General features: G+C 44.1%; 2 protein-coding genes across 3 annotated transcripts in view; one reads left to right on the top strand and one right to left on the bottom strand.

The window, feature by feature from the left end:
• Positions 1–7656, bottom strand: part of col4a2 (collagen, type IV, alpha 2) — a 65067-nt gene extending 57411 nt beyond the window's left edge. Inside the window, exons 1-3 of one of the 2 annotated variants that reach the window (XM_013137799.4) lie at positions 7469–7656; positions 6942–7082; positions 6804–6852 (exon numbers count right to left, since the gene is read on the bottom strand). In XM_013137799.4, coding sequence (XP_012993253.2) covers positions 6804–6852; positions 6942–7009 — 117 coding nt within the window. In that variant the 5' untranslated portion in view covers positions 7010–7082; positions 7469–7656. The remainder of the gene's footprint in view (positions 1–6803; positions 6853–6941; positions 7083–7468) is intronic. The other variant, XM_013137800.4, reaches the window with a different exon arrangement.
• Positions 7657–7736: 80 nt separating this feature from the next.
• The window catches only part of col4a1 (collagen, type IV, alpha 1), a 48895-nt gene continuing 43069 nt past the window's right edge, over positions 7737–13562 (top strand). The window contains exon 1 of the mRNA XM_010880393.5: positions 7737–7982. Coding sequence (XP_010878695.2) covers positions 7917–7982 — 66 coding nt within the window. The 5' untranslated portion in view covers positions 7737–7916. The remainder of the gene's footprint in view (positions 7983–13562) is intronic.

The raw sequence follows: 13562 nt of genomic DNA, 5'->3' as shown, positions 1-13562 counted from the left end.
GATTGGGTATCAGGGTCAGGGTGTCTACGTAGGCACATAGGTACAACCTAGACTGTGGAGGTCACCTTGACATCCCTCTTTATGCACCGACTGGACGTACCATAATTGACTGAGAGCTCTGACCCGCTGGCTGGCAAAGAGGGACAAAATAAGGCAGCACTGATGAAAAGGAGAAGAAAAGAGTTTGATGTCTGAATGTAATATTCATGGTGGCTGTGAAACCAGCTTCCCTGGAGTTGAATAGGGGCTGATAACATCTCGTCTGGGGGCTGTCACATATTATGTGTATATATGTGTGTTTGTGGGTATAGCCAAAGAGACTTGTGTGTGTGTGTGTGTGTGTCAGACAGTTGTTTGGGCTGTCATACAGACTGAGGTAAAAATGTTGCCTTTGAAAAAGGTGGGACACTCCCAGCCACCTACCATTGGGGAAAATATCAGCCCTGCTCCCATCCATTCTCCTAGTCTCACACGCAATCACACGGCGCGCACAACAAAACCACCCTCTGAACCCATCATGTACAGCGACTCAAAAAGTCTGTGTCAAGACCCATAACGCTTTGTCTCACCGGTTGCGATCAAAGTGTTTCCAACAGGATCTATCTGGTCGTATATCATTAAAGTGTTTCTCTGGTGTGTTACGTCAGCACCATCTGTGGCTATGGGACCACGTCACCAATTCATCCCTCCAACCTCCAGTCCTAAACAGTCCCAAATGAATCATGACCCTGTTCCACTTCAGCCCCTGGCCCCTTCTCCGAACACTCGACCACTTTGATGTTCACAGATCCTAAAGATAAGACAAACATGCCAGATCCACTAGGTCTAAATGAATGGTAGGAGGAGCCATCGTCTGGTTCCCTCACAGTAAAGCAAAAATAAGATAAATAAATGAGTCGTCATCACATAGGTGGAACAAGCAATCTGTTCCTCTTTAAGCTCTATCAGTGAAATCTTCGAGGGGGAAAAATGAAAAATAAAAACCTTACAATAACTTGGTTGCATTATAACTGGGGATGTGGCTGTTTTCAGAAATAACCAATCACATTCAAACTCATGTTAAATAGAAGTCATTACACACCTGCCATCGTTTAAAGTGACACTGATTAATCACAAATAAAGTTCAGCTGTTCTAGTAGGATTTTCCTGACATTTTCTTAGTTGCATCTCAGAGCAAAAGCCATGGTCCGCAGAGAGCTTCCAAAGCATCAGAGGGATCTCATTGTTGAAAGACATCAGTCAGGAGAAGGGTACAAAACAGTGAAGACAGTCATCATCAAGTGGCGAAAATACGAAACAACAGAGACATTACCAAGAACTGGAAGTCCCTCCAAAATTCACCTGGAAGGTCACCTTTCAGCACGACAATGACCCAAAGTGAACATTTATGGGGTGATCTGAATAGGGCTGCGCACAGGAGATTCTTTGCAAAGAAGAGTGGGCCATGCTAATGGACTACTACCCAAAAAATGCTGTAATAAAATCAAATGATGCTTCAACAAAGTATTAGTTTAAGGGTGTGCACACTTATGCAACCAGGTTATTGGGAGTTTTTTCTTTTTATTTTCCCCCTCAAAGATTTCAGTTTGTTTTTCAATTGAATTGTTCACGTTACAGGTCACGTTAAAGGTGGAAAAAGTTCTGACATGATTTATCTTTGTCTCATTCTTTTACATCACTATAACCAGGCATTTTAACAGGGATGTGTAGACTTTTTATATCCACTGTAGTTGGCTGAGCAAGGTGCTTGAAACACCAGACTGGTGGTTTGGATTTTAGGTAAGGACCTCTGTTGACAAATTATACTAGGAACATACAATACAGAACCCTCTAAACCAGCCATGTTCAAATATAGCCTTTGAGGTCCAGAGCCTGATGGTCTCCAGTGCTACCTCATCTTTAATTGCACCCACCTGGTGGTCTAGATAAGTCCCTGATTGCAACAAGAAAATGGGAGTGGAACTGGCTTTGAGGTCCAGATTTCAATACCACTGGTCTAAACCATAATGAGCATTTGAAAAGCCAACCATAGGGGGTCTGGAATCTATGGAAAAAGCCGCTGGTTTGGCTTGAAATGTATTCCTGACACATTTGGCATCCCCCTGATTTCCCCTTCCTGTTTAGGGTAGCCGCTTGGGTGATTCCTTCAGGTGGCGGTTCGCACAGTGACCAGGATGTTTTTCTTCCACAGAGACTCCAAGCCTCACTTCAATACAAACATACACACACACACACACACACACACAAATAACAGAAATACACAGTGGAGCTTACCAATCATTAATCTTCCAGTGATTTAGAGGGGGCCCAAGGCCTGCCATTAGTTTTACGTCTCTCCTTCCTCACCCTTTTTCTCTCTGTCTTTCTCTCTCTCGCTGTCCTTCAGGTGTTCCATGTCTCTCTCCCGATCATCTTCTCGGCAGATATACGTTTTTTTTCTACAAATAATGTCACAGCGGAGGGGACATGTGGGTCTGTCTGTGTGTGTATGGGTGTTCCTATGCTGTGTGGAAAACCCTAGAAACCACCGGGCCTGATATTCACAACACGGGGGTGAATGGTGCATCTTGCTGTTAGCGCTCGGCATTCACAATATGACACGGACGTCTTCATGGTTGCCTTGGTAATCTCTAGCCTGTGAACGTGGTCATTGCAAGTGTGTGTGTGTGTGTGTGTGTTTTTATATCACCCATTTCGAGAGGTATGAGTGATACAAAAACATACGCTAAGCTAAACAGCCAGGCCTGCCACAACATTGTCTGTCAGTCTCCCTGCGTGGCGTCACCGTCTGGTAAAATGATCACCAAACAATTACGTATCTGATGGAAAACACCTAAGCTGTTTAAACAATGCTTAACATAACAGAACAAACACACAGACAGAGGAGAACATTTCCTCATCTTTGGCTCGATGTCTAAGTAATGAAACATGTGAGACATGGTGTGTATGTGTGTGTGTGTGTGTGCGTATGTGTGTGTCTGTGAGGCCCGCTGTGTGTGTATATGTGAGGTCTGCTTTGTATGTACGTGTATATGTGTGAAATGAAGTTATGTGCTCCAGACACAGACCATGACTAGCTCGGGCAGAGAGGTTGGCAGGGTCAATGGGGTCAGGGAGGTTGGCAGGGTCAATGGGGTCAGGGAGGTTGGCAGGGTCAACGGGGTCAGGGCGGCACCTCCAAAACACACATGGGACCTCATTAAAGACTGCACGCCATGCCACACACACACACAAACACACACACACACACACACACACACACACACACTGACGGCTGCGCAAACAGTGACTAGGGAGCTCCATTCTGTTGATCTACACACACGGGCTTCTCATCTGTGGTAGCTAGCTGCTTCCTGAGGACCAGTACAATGGCCCCTTCCCCTGATTGTTACTAAAGGGCCTCATTATAATGCAGGGATTATTTTGGCAGGGGATGTGGCAGACATTTTCCCCGGTCTTATCGCCACTGGACATCTTTCACTCCTCGCCCCAGACACGGGCGTTCCTCCCCACGTGAACAGAGCACTTGGGTGGGACACTCACGTGCCAGCCTGCCCGGCTTGGAGGGGGGGGGGTCACCGGAAACACACGAGAGAGTGCGGACTGTGTATCTGCACCTGAGTAAACAAACACTGTGCACACAAAACACACTCGTTCACAGTCCGTGCTGCAATCACACTAATGCATCCGCAAAAAAACGATTTTCTTGCTAATCTGGAGGATTTCCCACACATAAAACAATTTTCCTTCTCACAATGTGACATATTTCTTAGTTGAAATGGGCAGATATAACAGATACTAATTCAGAAGACTTAGAGTAGGACAAACTCCTGGTTGCTGACACCCTCTTAGTTATTTCCAGAGTAGACTAACGCGGCGCATTTTATAGCAGGAGTAGAGTACCAACAAACTACAATAAAGTACAGTAGTACAAAACTGCAGTAAGGAGCAGAAGACTACTAGCCAACAAGCACGACGTTCATTGTTAAGTAAAGAAGCCATTAATCAACACAGCAGATGTATCCGACCGTTTGCCAGGTTACGTTCGGCTTCCAGAAAAATCTGGTTCCTCAGCCCACAGACCCCACTGGATCAAACACACAACTCCTCAGGCATCCGCTTCCAACACGAGCTTCTCATCCCCATCCGGCTAGACACATCTGTAGATGTAGTCTCCAAACAGAAAAACAGGCCTCTCTCAGGGTCCCGCACTAAATATCCTGTCAGAGTTACTAACTTAGAACTCGTCCTTCCCTCTGTGAGGAGGTCAAATACTACAAACTCTGTTTCTGGGGGGGGGGGGGGGGGGTTGGCTTGTATGTGTGTGTGCTGGCACATTCGCTAATCAGGATAACACAAAATGAGGATCCCCTCTCCCATGACATAGCGTGGCATGTTCATGGAGACCTATTAAGAGGAAATCAGAGATGTTAATGTCAGATTAAGTGGTAACTTGACTTGATCCCATTGCATTGTGGTCCATATCCCTATGTCTTCTTTCATAGTAGGGTCAAACTGGCGAGAAAAAATAACATGACCTTATGACCACCATAGCAATACTGATTACCAGTAATTAAATTAGTAAAGAAGAAAGCCACATTCTGTCCCTTGAATTCCCATGTTTTCTAGGCCTCGGGAGAAAATAAGCAGTAAATAAGGGTAACGTTGAGATTAAATTACAAATCGGTTCACCAATATGCTTCATGGTGGAAGAAGCTGGGAGCATTTCAAATATACTAGAAAATTGGGCGTAGATGTTGTGATTACAGGTAAAGAAGGTGAGGGAGGTCAATATGGATTTGCTATCAGGCAGACGAGTCTATGACAAGTACCACGGTCAGTTGAATCCCCAGTGCTGAACTGAAATCTTGGTTGGATGCTGCCTCTCTAAAAATAGCCCTGGTCCTGTCCTGGTGTCACCAGTATCAGAGGCATGGCTCGAAGAAGAACAATACACAGAAGGCCTGAATCCTGTCATCCGCTTTTCATCAGGCCGAGGCCAAATCTGATAAGAGACTAGCACAACGAGTCTCTTCATCTGGCCGGAGAAACACTTTACCTCTCAGAGATGTCAGGCAGGGTATGATATTAAATATCTTATTATAGATGAAAACCCTAAGACCTCCTGACCATATCTGGCACAAACATTTGACAGGACCTAACACACAAACCCACACCGAACAGAAACAGACACACACACACACACACACACACACACACACACACTGAGGTGTATTACATGCATAAAGGCCTGAGAGGCAAAGAGAGAGAGAGAGAAAAATTAAATAAATATAAGTTAGGGGTTATCACACTTCCACTGTTTAGTTTTAGAATAACGGGAACGAAAGATGATGGTATCATAACTAAAAAAAAATGGGGTCAAATGTACACAAATTCAAACCAACCTAGCTGACTGCAGACATGTTTCAGATGCATGCTAGAACTCTATTCTCCTCTATGATTCCCACTCCAACTTGGAGGTAGGTAATCATTCAAGAAGCCGCCACACGCTTAGACACAAACACGCACGTACACAAATGCGTACACAGTTACACACAGACACCATGAGTGAGAGAATGCGCACATAGCAACGCACGCTTTTTGCATTAATGCAATGAGAAGAGGGATGATTCTGTTTGCTGATAATCACCATGACCAATTGAAGCTTGAGGATATTTAAGCACAGAGGACAGGATCCCAACCTCTAACCCCTAACTGTTTTGGCTTTGAACAAAACAGACATCACTCAAAGACAGGAGTTGAAATATTTCTACTAGATTTAAACTCAGGACGGGTTATAGGCGATAATGGATGGTTGGGGTGCTGGAATATAATTGCAATAACAGCAACTATGCCCCAGAAATGTGTTTAGAATTATTTCATCAGGTATGTAAGCTAAAAACAATTTCGCATTTACAGCAATGACCTGGGACCACTTAAGTTTAACTCTCTTTCTCATGGATCGAATTACAGGGTTTCTCTGGAACCAGTAACCTTTCGTTTGGCCTAACCCCTTTGACCACTGGGCCACCCTGCCTTCCCATTATCTATTAAAAGTATACATTCATAACATTGAGGGAATAATTCAACTAATATTAAGCTGAATTACTGATAATTTTACAGCAGGGATTCCCAAAATTCTTTGGCCCAAACCCAACCCCACTATGTATGACACAAAGTAATGTAGCTATTCACAGGATAATATTACATTTGTAGTTTTAGTGATCTCCCAAAATGTTCTAACCCAGCCCTACATTTTTTTTTGAGGGGCTAAAAATGATTTTGTACATTTAATTAATGATTATGTAAGTCACATTAATCTAAATATTTATGTGAATCAAATTAATGAAAATGATCAAGTAAATTAAATGAATGTAAATGATTTGGAAGACAATTGTTGATCCACTTCCCACCATTTTAAAGTAGTAAAACACAGCCTATTCATTCTAAGTAAAATTGTTCTTTAAATTTAGCTTCAATATTTGCAATTAATGGGAACCTCACCAAACCAAAATGTAACCATAAACGCCCCTTCCACGCTTCTTTACGTTTGCTTTCGTTTTGCAACGGAATCACCGCAATGAATACGCCCCGGCTGAGCCACAAACGCGCAGGAGTCACTGACACGCCCACTGTCCGAACATCAGAGAAGCAAGCATACATAACGGTAAACGCACACGTGCATACTACTGTCATAGCAGGCAACATGCATGTAAGGAACATTAAACGGTTGGTGTTCTGTATGTTGAAAATGTAATTATAGAGTACTTTCAAATTCACGACTCAATAAAATAAACACTCACTGCGTCAACTCCTGATGCTAGGAGGGCCACCGAAAGACATAGAAGAAACCTAAAAGGAAATGGAGAGCGAATGAGTTAGCAGGATTCACATTGTAAACCGACACATTACCTTAAAACAAATCCAATGGGCACACTTGCCTGAGGCTCTTGAGTTCTGTTAGGCCTGTTGTCCGCATTGCCCCGCACATTCGAACTTCAAACTTCATTCCTTCTGCGAAGTGTGTTATTCTCCAGGTGTATTGACCGCCCTAATGCATGGCAGGTGGGCCACCAAGACAACTGAGACAGAAAACGTGCTAATTATTTCCTTAACAGTTTAATGTAAAAGGTAAATTTAGAATACTAAAACGTCTGTCACTGTTACACAGCGTCTGTGAACATTGTTGATACGTATAGGCTGTTTGGTGCACACTATTTGCGTCAATTGATTGATTGAAACAAGATTTTAATACACAATTCTACAGGGATTTAGTTAGCAGTAGACTACAATAATAAGTTCATTTAAAAGACGACACTTTGTCCGCGAGATTTACGCACGAACTGTCTATTCGAAAGTAACATAAACTAAATAAACACACGCAGGCTACATGACAGAACCATATTAGCTTTTTAAAGTAGTTTGCAGCAATTTAACTAGAAAACAGTTAACACAAAACTGCACTTACATTCGTGTTGGGGCACTTCTTTGGATGTACGGCTCTTTCGCGGCGAGTGCACGAGCCTGTTTCGGGCAGTAAAATCTCTGCACAGGGTGTCCAGGTCGATCGCGCACCAGGACTGACTTTAAATATACAGATATAATGACCAAAAGACGAGAGCAGACTCTCTCCTAACAGTGAAAAGTTGAAGTGTTGCTTCGTAACAACTGGGCTGTGTCCGTGCGTATGGCAAGGGTGGTCGTAAACAGGGGGTGGGGTGGACGAGAAACAAGAACAAGTTGCATTGATCAGAAGCTCACAACGTCGAAGGTAAAGATGCAGGCCGATTCACTGCACAAGCTCTGCTGATAATCGAGACTTTCCCCTGATTTAAAAGAACAAGGTTTCAACGAGTGGTCTTTGGAGAGCACCGGGCACAGTTGTACATACTTTTCCATTGCGCTCCGTCTCAATTATGCTCCGGAGTGTCACCCTCATCACGTTGGTGTCTCTCGTCAGCATACACCAGACAGAGGCTAAGGTAAGAACAATGTTAGCTCTCAAATTTACATGGTTATTCATGCATTGTGTTACTGTATATGTTAGTTCGACAAAAAGGCTGTACGTTGTTGTTTCACTTTGGAATACGCGCGGATGGTGTTCTCATAAAGCCTCTCCAAAACCGGACGGTGATGACTGCGTGCATAGAGTTCAACAAAGTTTTGCGAACTTGCCCACAGAGCTATGCAAAAGCTGTGACTATAGCCCAACAATGTAACGAAGTATTGCATATTGTTAACATTTTAAAATCACCAATGTATAAAGTTATTGACGACTTCTGAATGTCTGAACAGTAGCTGTTGTCAGTGAATACATTGCCCCCCAACTCTTTGGAGAAGCAATGGGAAATGTTGGCTTTTTTTTAATGAGAAAATAAATAAATAATGCTATTTCGATCCATTCACCATAATATTAAAATATATATTTTACATGTTATTTATTACCACATTTCCATTAGACATGAGACTGTGAATGTCATTGACAATACATGCTGCCTATTCTGACGTCATACCAGGAGAGCAGACCAGCATGGTCAGTCAGTGCTGAATAAGAGGGAGAGGACTGGAGGAAGAGTAGAGGGAGTAGAGGGTGGGGCGGACTGGCTGGTCTGCCCTCCGATTATTGGTGTGCGTGTGTGTGTGTGTGTCTGTGTGTGCCTGTGTGTGTGTGCGTGTGTGTGTGTGTGTGCGTGCGCACACACTTTGTTTTAAGAGATCAAATTTGAGCGGGGAGTCTTCACAAGCAAAGGATGTATAACTGCCCTTAATAGGACGTTTTGTTGGTCCACAAAAGTACAATTTCTAGGTTTAGCGGTTAGGTTTGGGGCCGAGCTTAGGGCAAAGTAAGTGTTGGAATTTTGGTTGCTTTAGGGTTTAGGCATTATGGGTTTGGGTTAGGCTTTAAGGCAAGGGTAAGTTTTGACACAAATGTTTGGTTCTTGAGGTTAGAGTTAGATTAAGGTTAGGCTTAAGTTAAGGTTAGGGTTTGGGTAATATGAACTGTTTTGTTTTCTGGTCCTCGCAAAGATAGAAGTACACAACTGTGTGGATGTGGATGTGGGACAGAAATGTCATGTTTTATGCCTAATTCGATATCTCAATAAAATTCACAAAATAATCTGGCCACAAAATCTTTTCAAAAGTATTTTGTGAATGAACTTTAACAATACAGACAAAGCTATTGCTATACAGAAACATTTGGGTCTGTTCATTTTTGTGTCTGTGCGTGTCGAGATCAGCTGCAGGTGACTGCGTCTGTACCATCCAACACTCTTTACTCACAGACAGGCTGACAGGTAGCTCAAGTTGCATTTCTCTTTAACCTCTTAAATCTTCAGTGTGTCTTTTATCACAGTCGGGCTGTGCTTGGGATATGTAGGGAATGCTAAACATGCAGCCACTTCACCTCCTACATACGGATATGACTATATGTTTTTATTAGCTGGGAAGATGGACATGGATGGTCAGGGGAGTACCAACTCCCAAGACATTCTGGTCATAATGACTGGGGCCTCAGCTCCCCTTGCAAGTTAGAAAAAGGAAGTACAAAGGTTACGGGGAAAACATGCACCTTAATGACGCTGTTTTCACGCACAATAAGAATTTAATCATCCCCATGGATTAATGTCTGTGTGCATTTGTGTTTGTGTGTGGTCTCAGTGATGTTGGGGACAGAGACCAAGGTGATGATTTATGTCTAAAGTATTGTATATTATATTCAAAAGAAGTCCCTATTCACACATGGGCACTTTTCCCAAAAATATTCCTGGAAGTTGTCTTAGGTATCAATCTAGACATCAGAGGGCTATAGACAAAGTCAGAAGAGCTGAAAGATTAGAAAATGTTTCTCAACACTGTTAACAAGATTTTCTTTCAAACTGTTTTTCACTGTGTACCAGAACAGGAGCTTTTACAGTCACACAAAACAAGGCTCCTTCACTGCACTTGACCGATAGCACTTTATTCCACAGAATACCAGTTGGAATTGGGAGGATTACGGCAACAAGAGAATTAAAGGACATTCTTCACAGATTGTTGTTGTTTACTTATTCCCTACTTGTGAAGAACCTTCCAGAAACACTACTGCTGGCAGGCTCTGGCCTCATCACACCCCCACCGGCAGGTTAACGATCTGCTACTGAGATAATATGATGAATGGGGAACAAAAAACATTAGAGGGAGGGGTTGGAAAAGGGGCGAAGAACATGCCTGTGCTGTAAAGGCGGAAGTTGTCACTGACGTTCCTGCCAGTTGAGTGACAATCCGTGAAACCACAAATAACCATGTAGGACGGTACACTGCTAAGGAGGTGTCTGTGAATGGTATTTGAGTTAGGACAGAAGGAGTTGTGCTGTGCGGACAGCGCCATCCTCCCCAGAGAGGGTGAGAGGTCCGAGTAGAGGGAAAGAACGTGTGGGAAGAAAGAGGGAGAGGAGTGAGTAAAAGACAAGGGCAAGAGAAGTGAACGTGGGTGAGATGGGAAAAAAAAACATTTGGCAGAGGGCCGTGTGTTTTCTCAGAGCAGATCCTTTTACTCATTGGACGACTCCATGGGAAGAGAGAACGAGAGAGGAGGCGCATGAAAAGTTGCGACATGTTCTGCTCGTCTGGATCTGCGGTCTGGATTGGCGTGGTGTTCTGACCCGCCAGTGGGACCTGTGTTGGGAGCATGTGATCCCAGCAGATGTTCTCTCGACGTGCCTGTTGATCCGTGAGGAACGCCGAGACCTTCCAAATCAATTCCCTGTCTGGAACACTGATTTGAGGTATAGAAAGGTCCTCATGGCCTGAAATGTGAACTACAGATTTGTCTTTCACTGGCAACGTCTGTCCTGTTTTTAGGTTCATGAGTGTCATGAGATGTGTCCGTGGCTTAGATGTACTCAAGCAGTCATTTTTCGATGTGTGTGTGTGTGTGAGCATGTTTTTGTGACTCTTTTTAAGATTTTTTAAGAGGGAAATGGCCTAGCTAGTCATAAGCCTCTTGTTTGATGTTGCTCTCAACACATATATACAAACACACGCACACACACACACACACACGCACACAAAGGCACACCCCAACACGACACAAATGTTGACATGCGCATATTTTAAATCACATTATTTTGTTCCAAATATCAAAGATCCAAAATATCACTGGCCTCTAAAGGTATGAACGCTTATTGATACAGAGTGCACCACCTTCTCCAACCAGCCGGCCTGGTGAAATAGCAATACCTGGACTTAACCCTTAACCAGGCCCGCAATCTGGAGGCCACGTACTGCAGGCCTGCAATCTGGAGGCCACGTACTGCAGGCCTGCAATCTGGACGCCACGTACTGCAGGCCTGCAATCTGGACGCCACGTACTGCAGGCCTGCAATCTGGAGGCCACGTACTGCAGGCCCGCAATCTGGAGGCCACGTACTGCAGGCCCGCAATCTGGAGGCCACGTACTGCAGGCCCGCAATCTGGAGTCCAATGCTGCCCCCTGCATACGTGTCAGAGATCCCATCTATATTCAAGTTTATCCAAAGTTGGTATATTGGTATTTGAACGTAAAAATAAACGTATATTATTATTATCTTCCTATTTCTTAACAGCCAGTAAATCAATCTTCTCTCTCTTTGTGGCCTGATTAGTCTCAAAATGAGGTGGAGGTTGAACAGATTCTTAGATTTCTTGTTTGAAAAGACACGTGTCGAATGGAGGGATTGGGAAAGTGGTGGGATATGAAGATTAAGTCCTCAGTGAGTTTGCCTTCCGCTTCCAAGGTCTTCCCAGGGGAATATAAAAGGAATGCCAACATGGAGGAAGCAGCAGTTACGACTATCTTCTTCTGTCTGTATGTGTGTGTGTGTGTCTGTATGTGTGTGTGTGTGTCTGTATGTTTGTGTGGGTGTATGTGTGTAAGCGTGTGTGTTTTGTGTGTATGTGTGTGTGTGTGTTTGAATGTGTCTTTGTGTTTGTTTTCAAATAAAGAATGTGAGTTGAGAAGATGCCATTTCTGAATCTTTATGGAACTTGACCTCTTCCCATGAACAGTGCTGATATTATTTTGGGATGTAAATGTATTTCCCAAAGGGCTGCAGCATCCTCATCCCAGACACAGCATGTGGTTGAGCCTGGAGTGTCGGGTTTGGTGAAAACTCATAATAAAATGGGATTGTTCTCGGTTTCCTCTGGAGTTTCTGAGATTTAGCCTCCTGGTTATTCTTGTGGTTGTTACCAGCTGAGTGTCTCAGCCTGATGAATGACTAACCCGGTCCTGGTCTGTTGGGTTGCCCTCCCTAGAGGGGACAGCTGAACCCGCTGTTGCCATTGTGACCGGCCACCAACAAAGCAGTGCACTCTGGGAGAGCCCCCTGTCCGATATTGGACTCCTGTATTCCAAAAATGCCTTCATTTGGAGGAATGTGTGTGTGCATTGACGCAGATGTTCCAGGGTGGGCCAGTCCCAATGTAATGCCCCTCTACTCTGAATCCTGGTTCATGTCACGTTTGTCCTCTGTGTGTGTTCCTGCTTTGTGGCCAGGCAGGGAAAGGGATTAGGTAGTGGATAATCACAGAGAAACCCCTGTATCCTGCCTGGGTTAAGACCCCCTTTAGGAAAGGCTCAGTCTGATTTAGCATGGCATCGTTGAAAACATCTACAGTTTCCCTGTCTCCTTGCACAACTTTGACTCCATAAAATACACGCATATTGTCTTTAGTATTACATAGATTTATATGATTCTAATTGTTTTTCTTTTTAAATGTTAGTCATTTATCTGACAGAAGCCTTTAAAACGGTTCTATATACATACAGTTGGCCTTATCCATAGGATTCCATGCTCCTGGTATCCTCCACATAAGGACCAACCAGTCCAGCACAACCTGTAGAATCCTGTGGAAGGTCCACTCCATTTACTTGAGGCCTGATGTTTATGGTCACACATCTCAGGAGTGTAGTTAAAGGGACCTGGGACGTTGTGTTGACATTTATAGCGTGTTTAACCTAACCCTCGCCTGTAGTGTCTGAGTAACAATGTCATTACCACCCACAGTAATCCGACTCTCTGGCCATCCTGTAGGGGGGAGTAGAGAGGTATGGTGTGGGGAGGTATGGTGTGGGGAGGTATGGTGTGGGGAGGTATGGTGTGGGGGTGAGGGGAGGTTGATAGAAGGGGTGCTTGAGGTAGGAGGGAGGGAATAGGGGGAGTTGGGGAGGGAGAAAAGGTTAGAACAAAGAACATCCTGAGACCTTGTCTGGCCAGGCTTGAAGTGAAAGAAAATGACTGTGAAGGTGACTTTTTCCAGAATGTTACCTGTGACTGCAGGAGTGTGGGTTTGAGACTGGGAGTTACCTAGGTCAATTCTTTAGTCTTGCTCCCTAGCTGCACAGGCGTTGGGGTCATAACCTTGTCTACTAGGCTGTACAGGCCTTGGGGTCATGATCCTGTCTACTAGGTTCTAAAGTCCTTGGGGTCATAACCTTGTCTACTAGGCTGTACAGGCCTTGAGGTCATCACCTTGTCTACTAGGTTCTACAGAAATTTGGGGTCATGACCTTATTTACTAGGTTCTAGAGTCCACAGTGT

This window comes from Esox lucius, chromosome 16 (assembly GCF_011004845.1).
Source record: "Esox lucius isolate fEsoLuc1 chromosome 16, fEsoLuc1.pri, whole genome shotgun sequence".
Taxonomy (NCBI): Eukaryota; Metazoa; Chordata; class Actinopteri; order Esociformes; family Esocidae; genus Esox; species Esox lucius.
The sequence above is the reverse complement of the archived record's forward strand: the minus strand, read 5'-3'. Positions and strand labels throughout refer to the sequence as shown.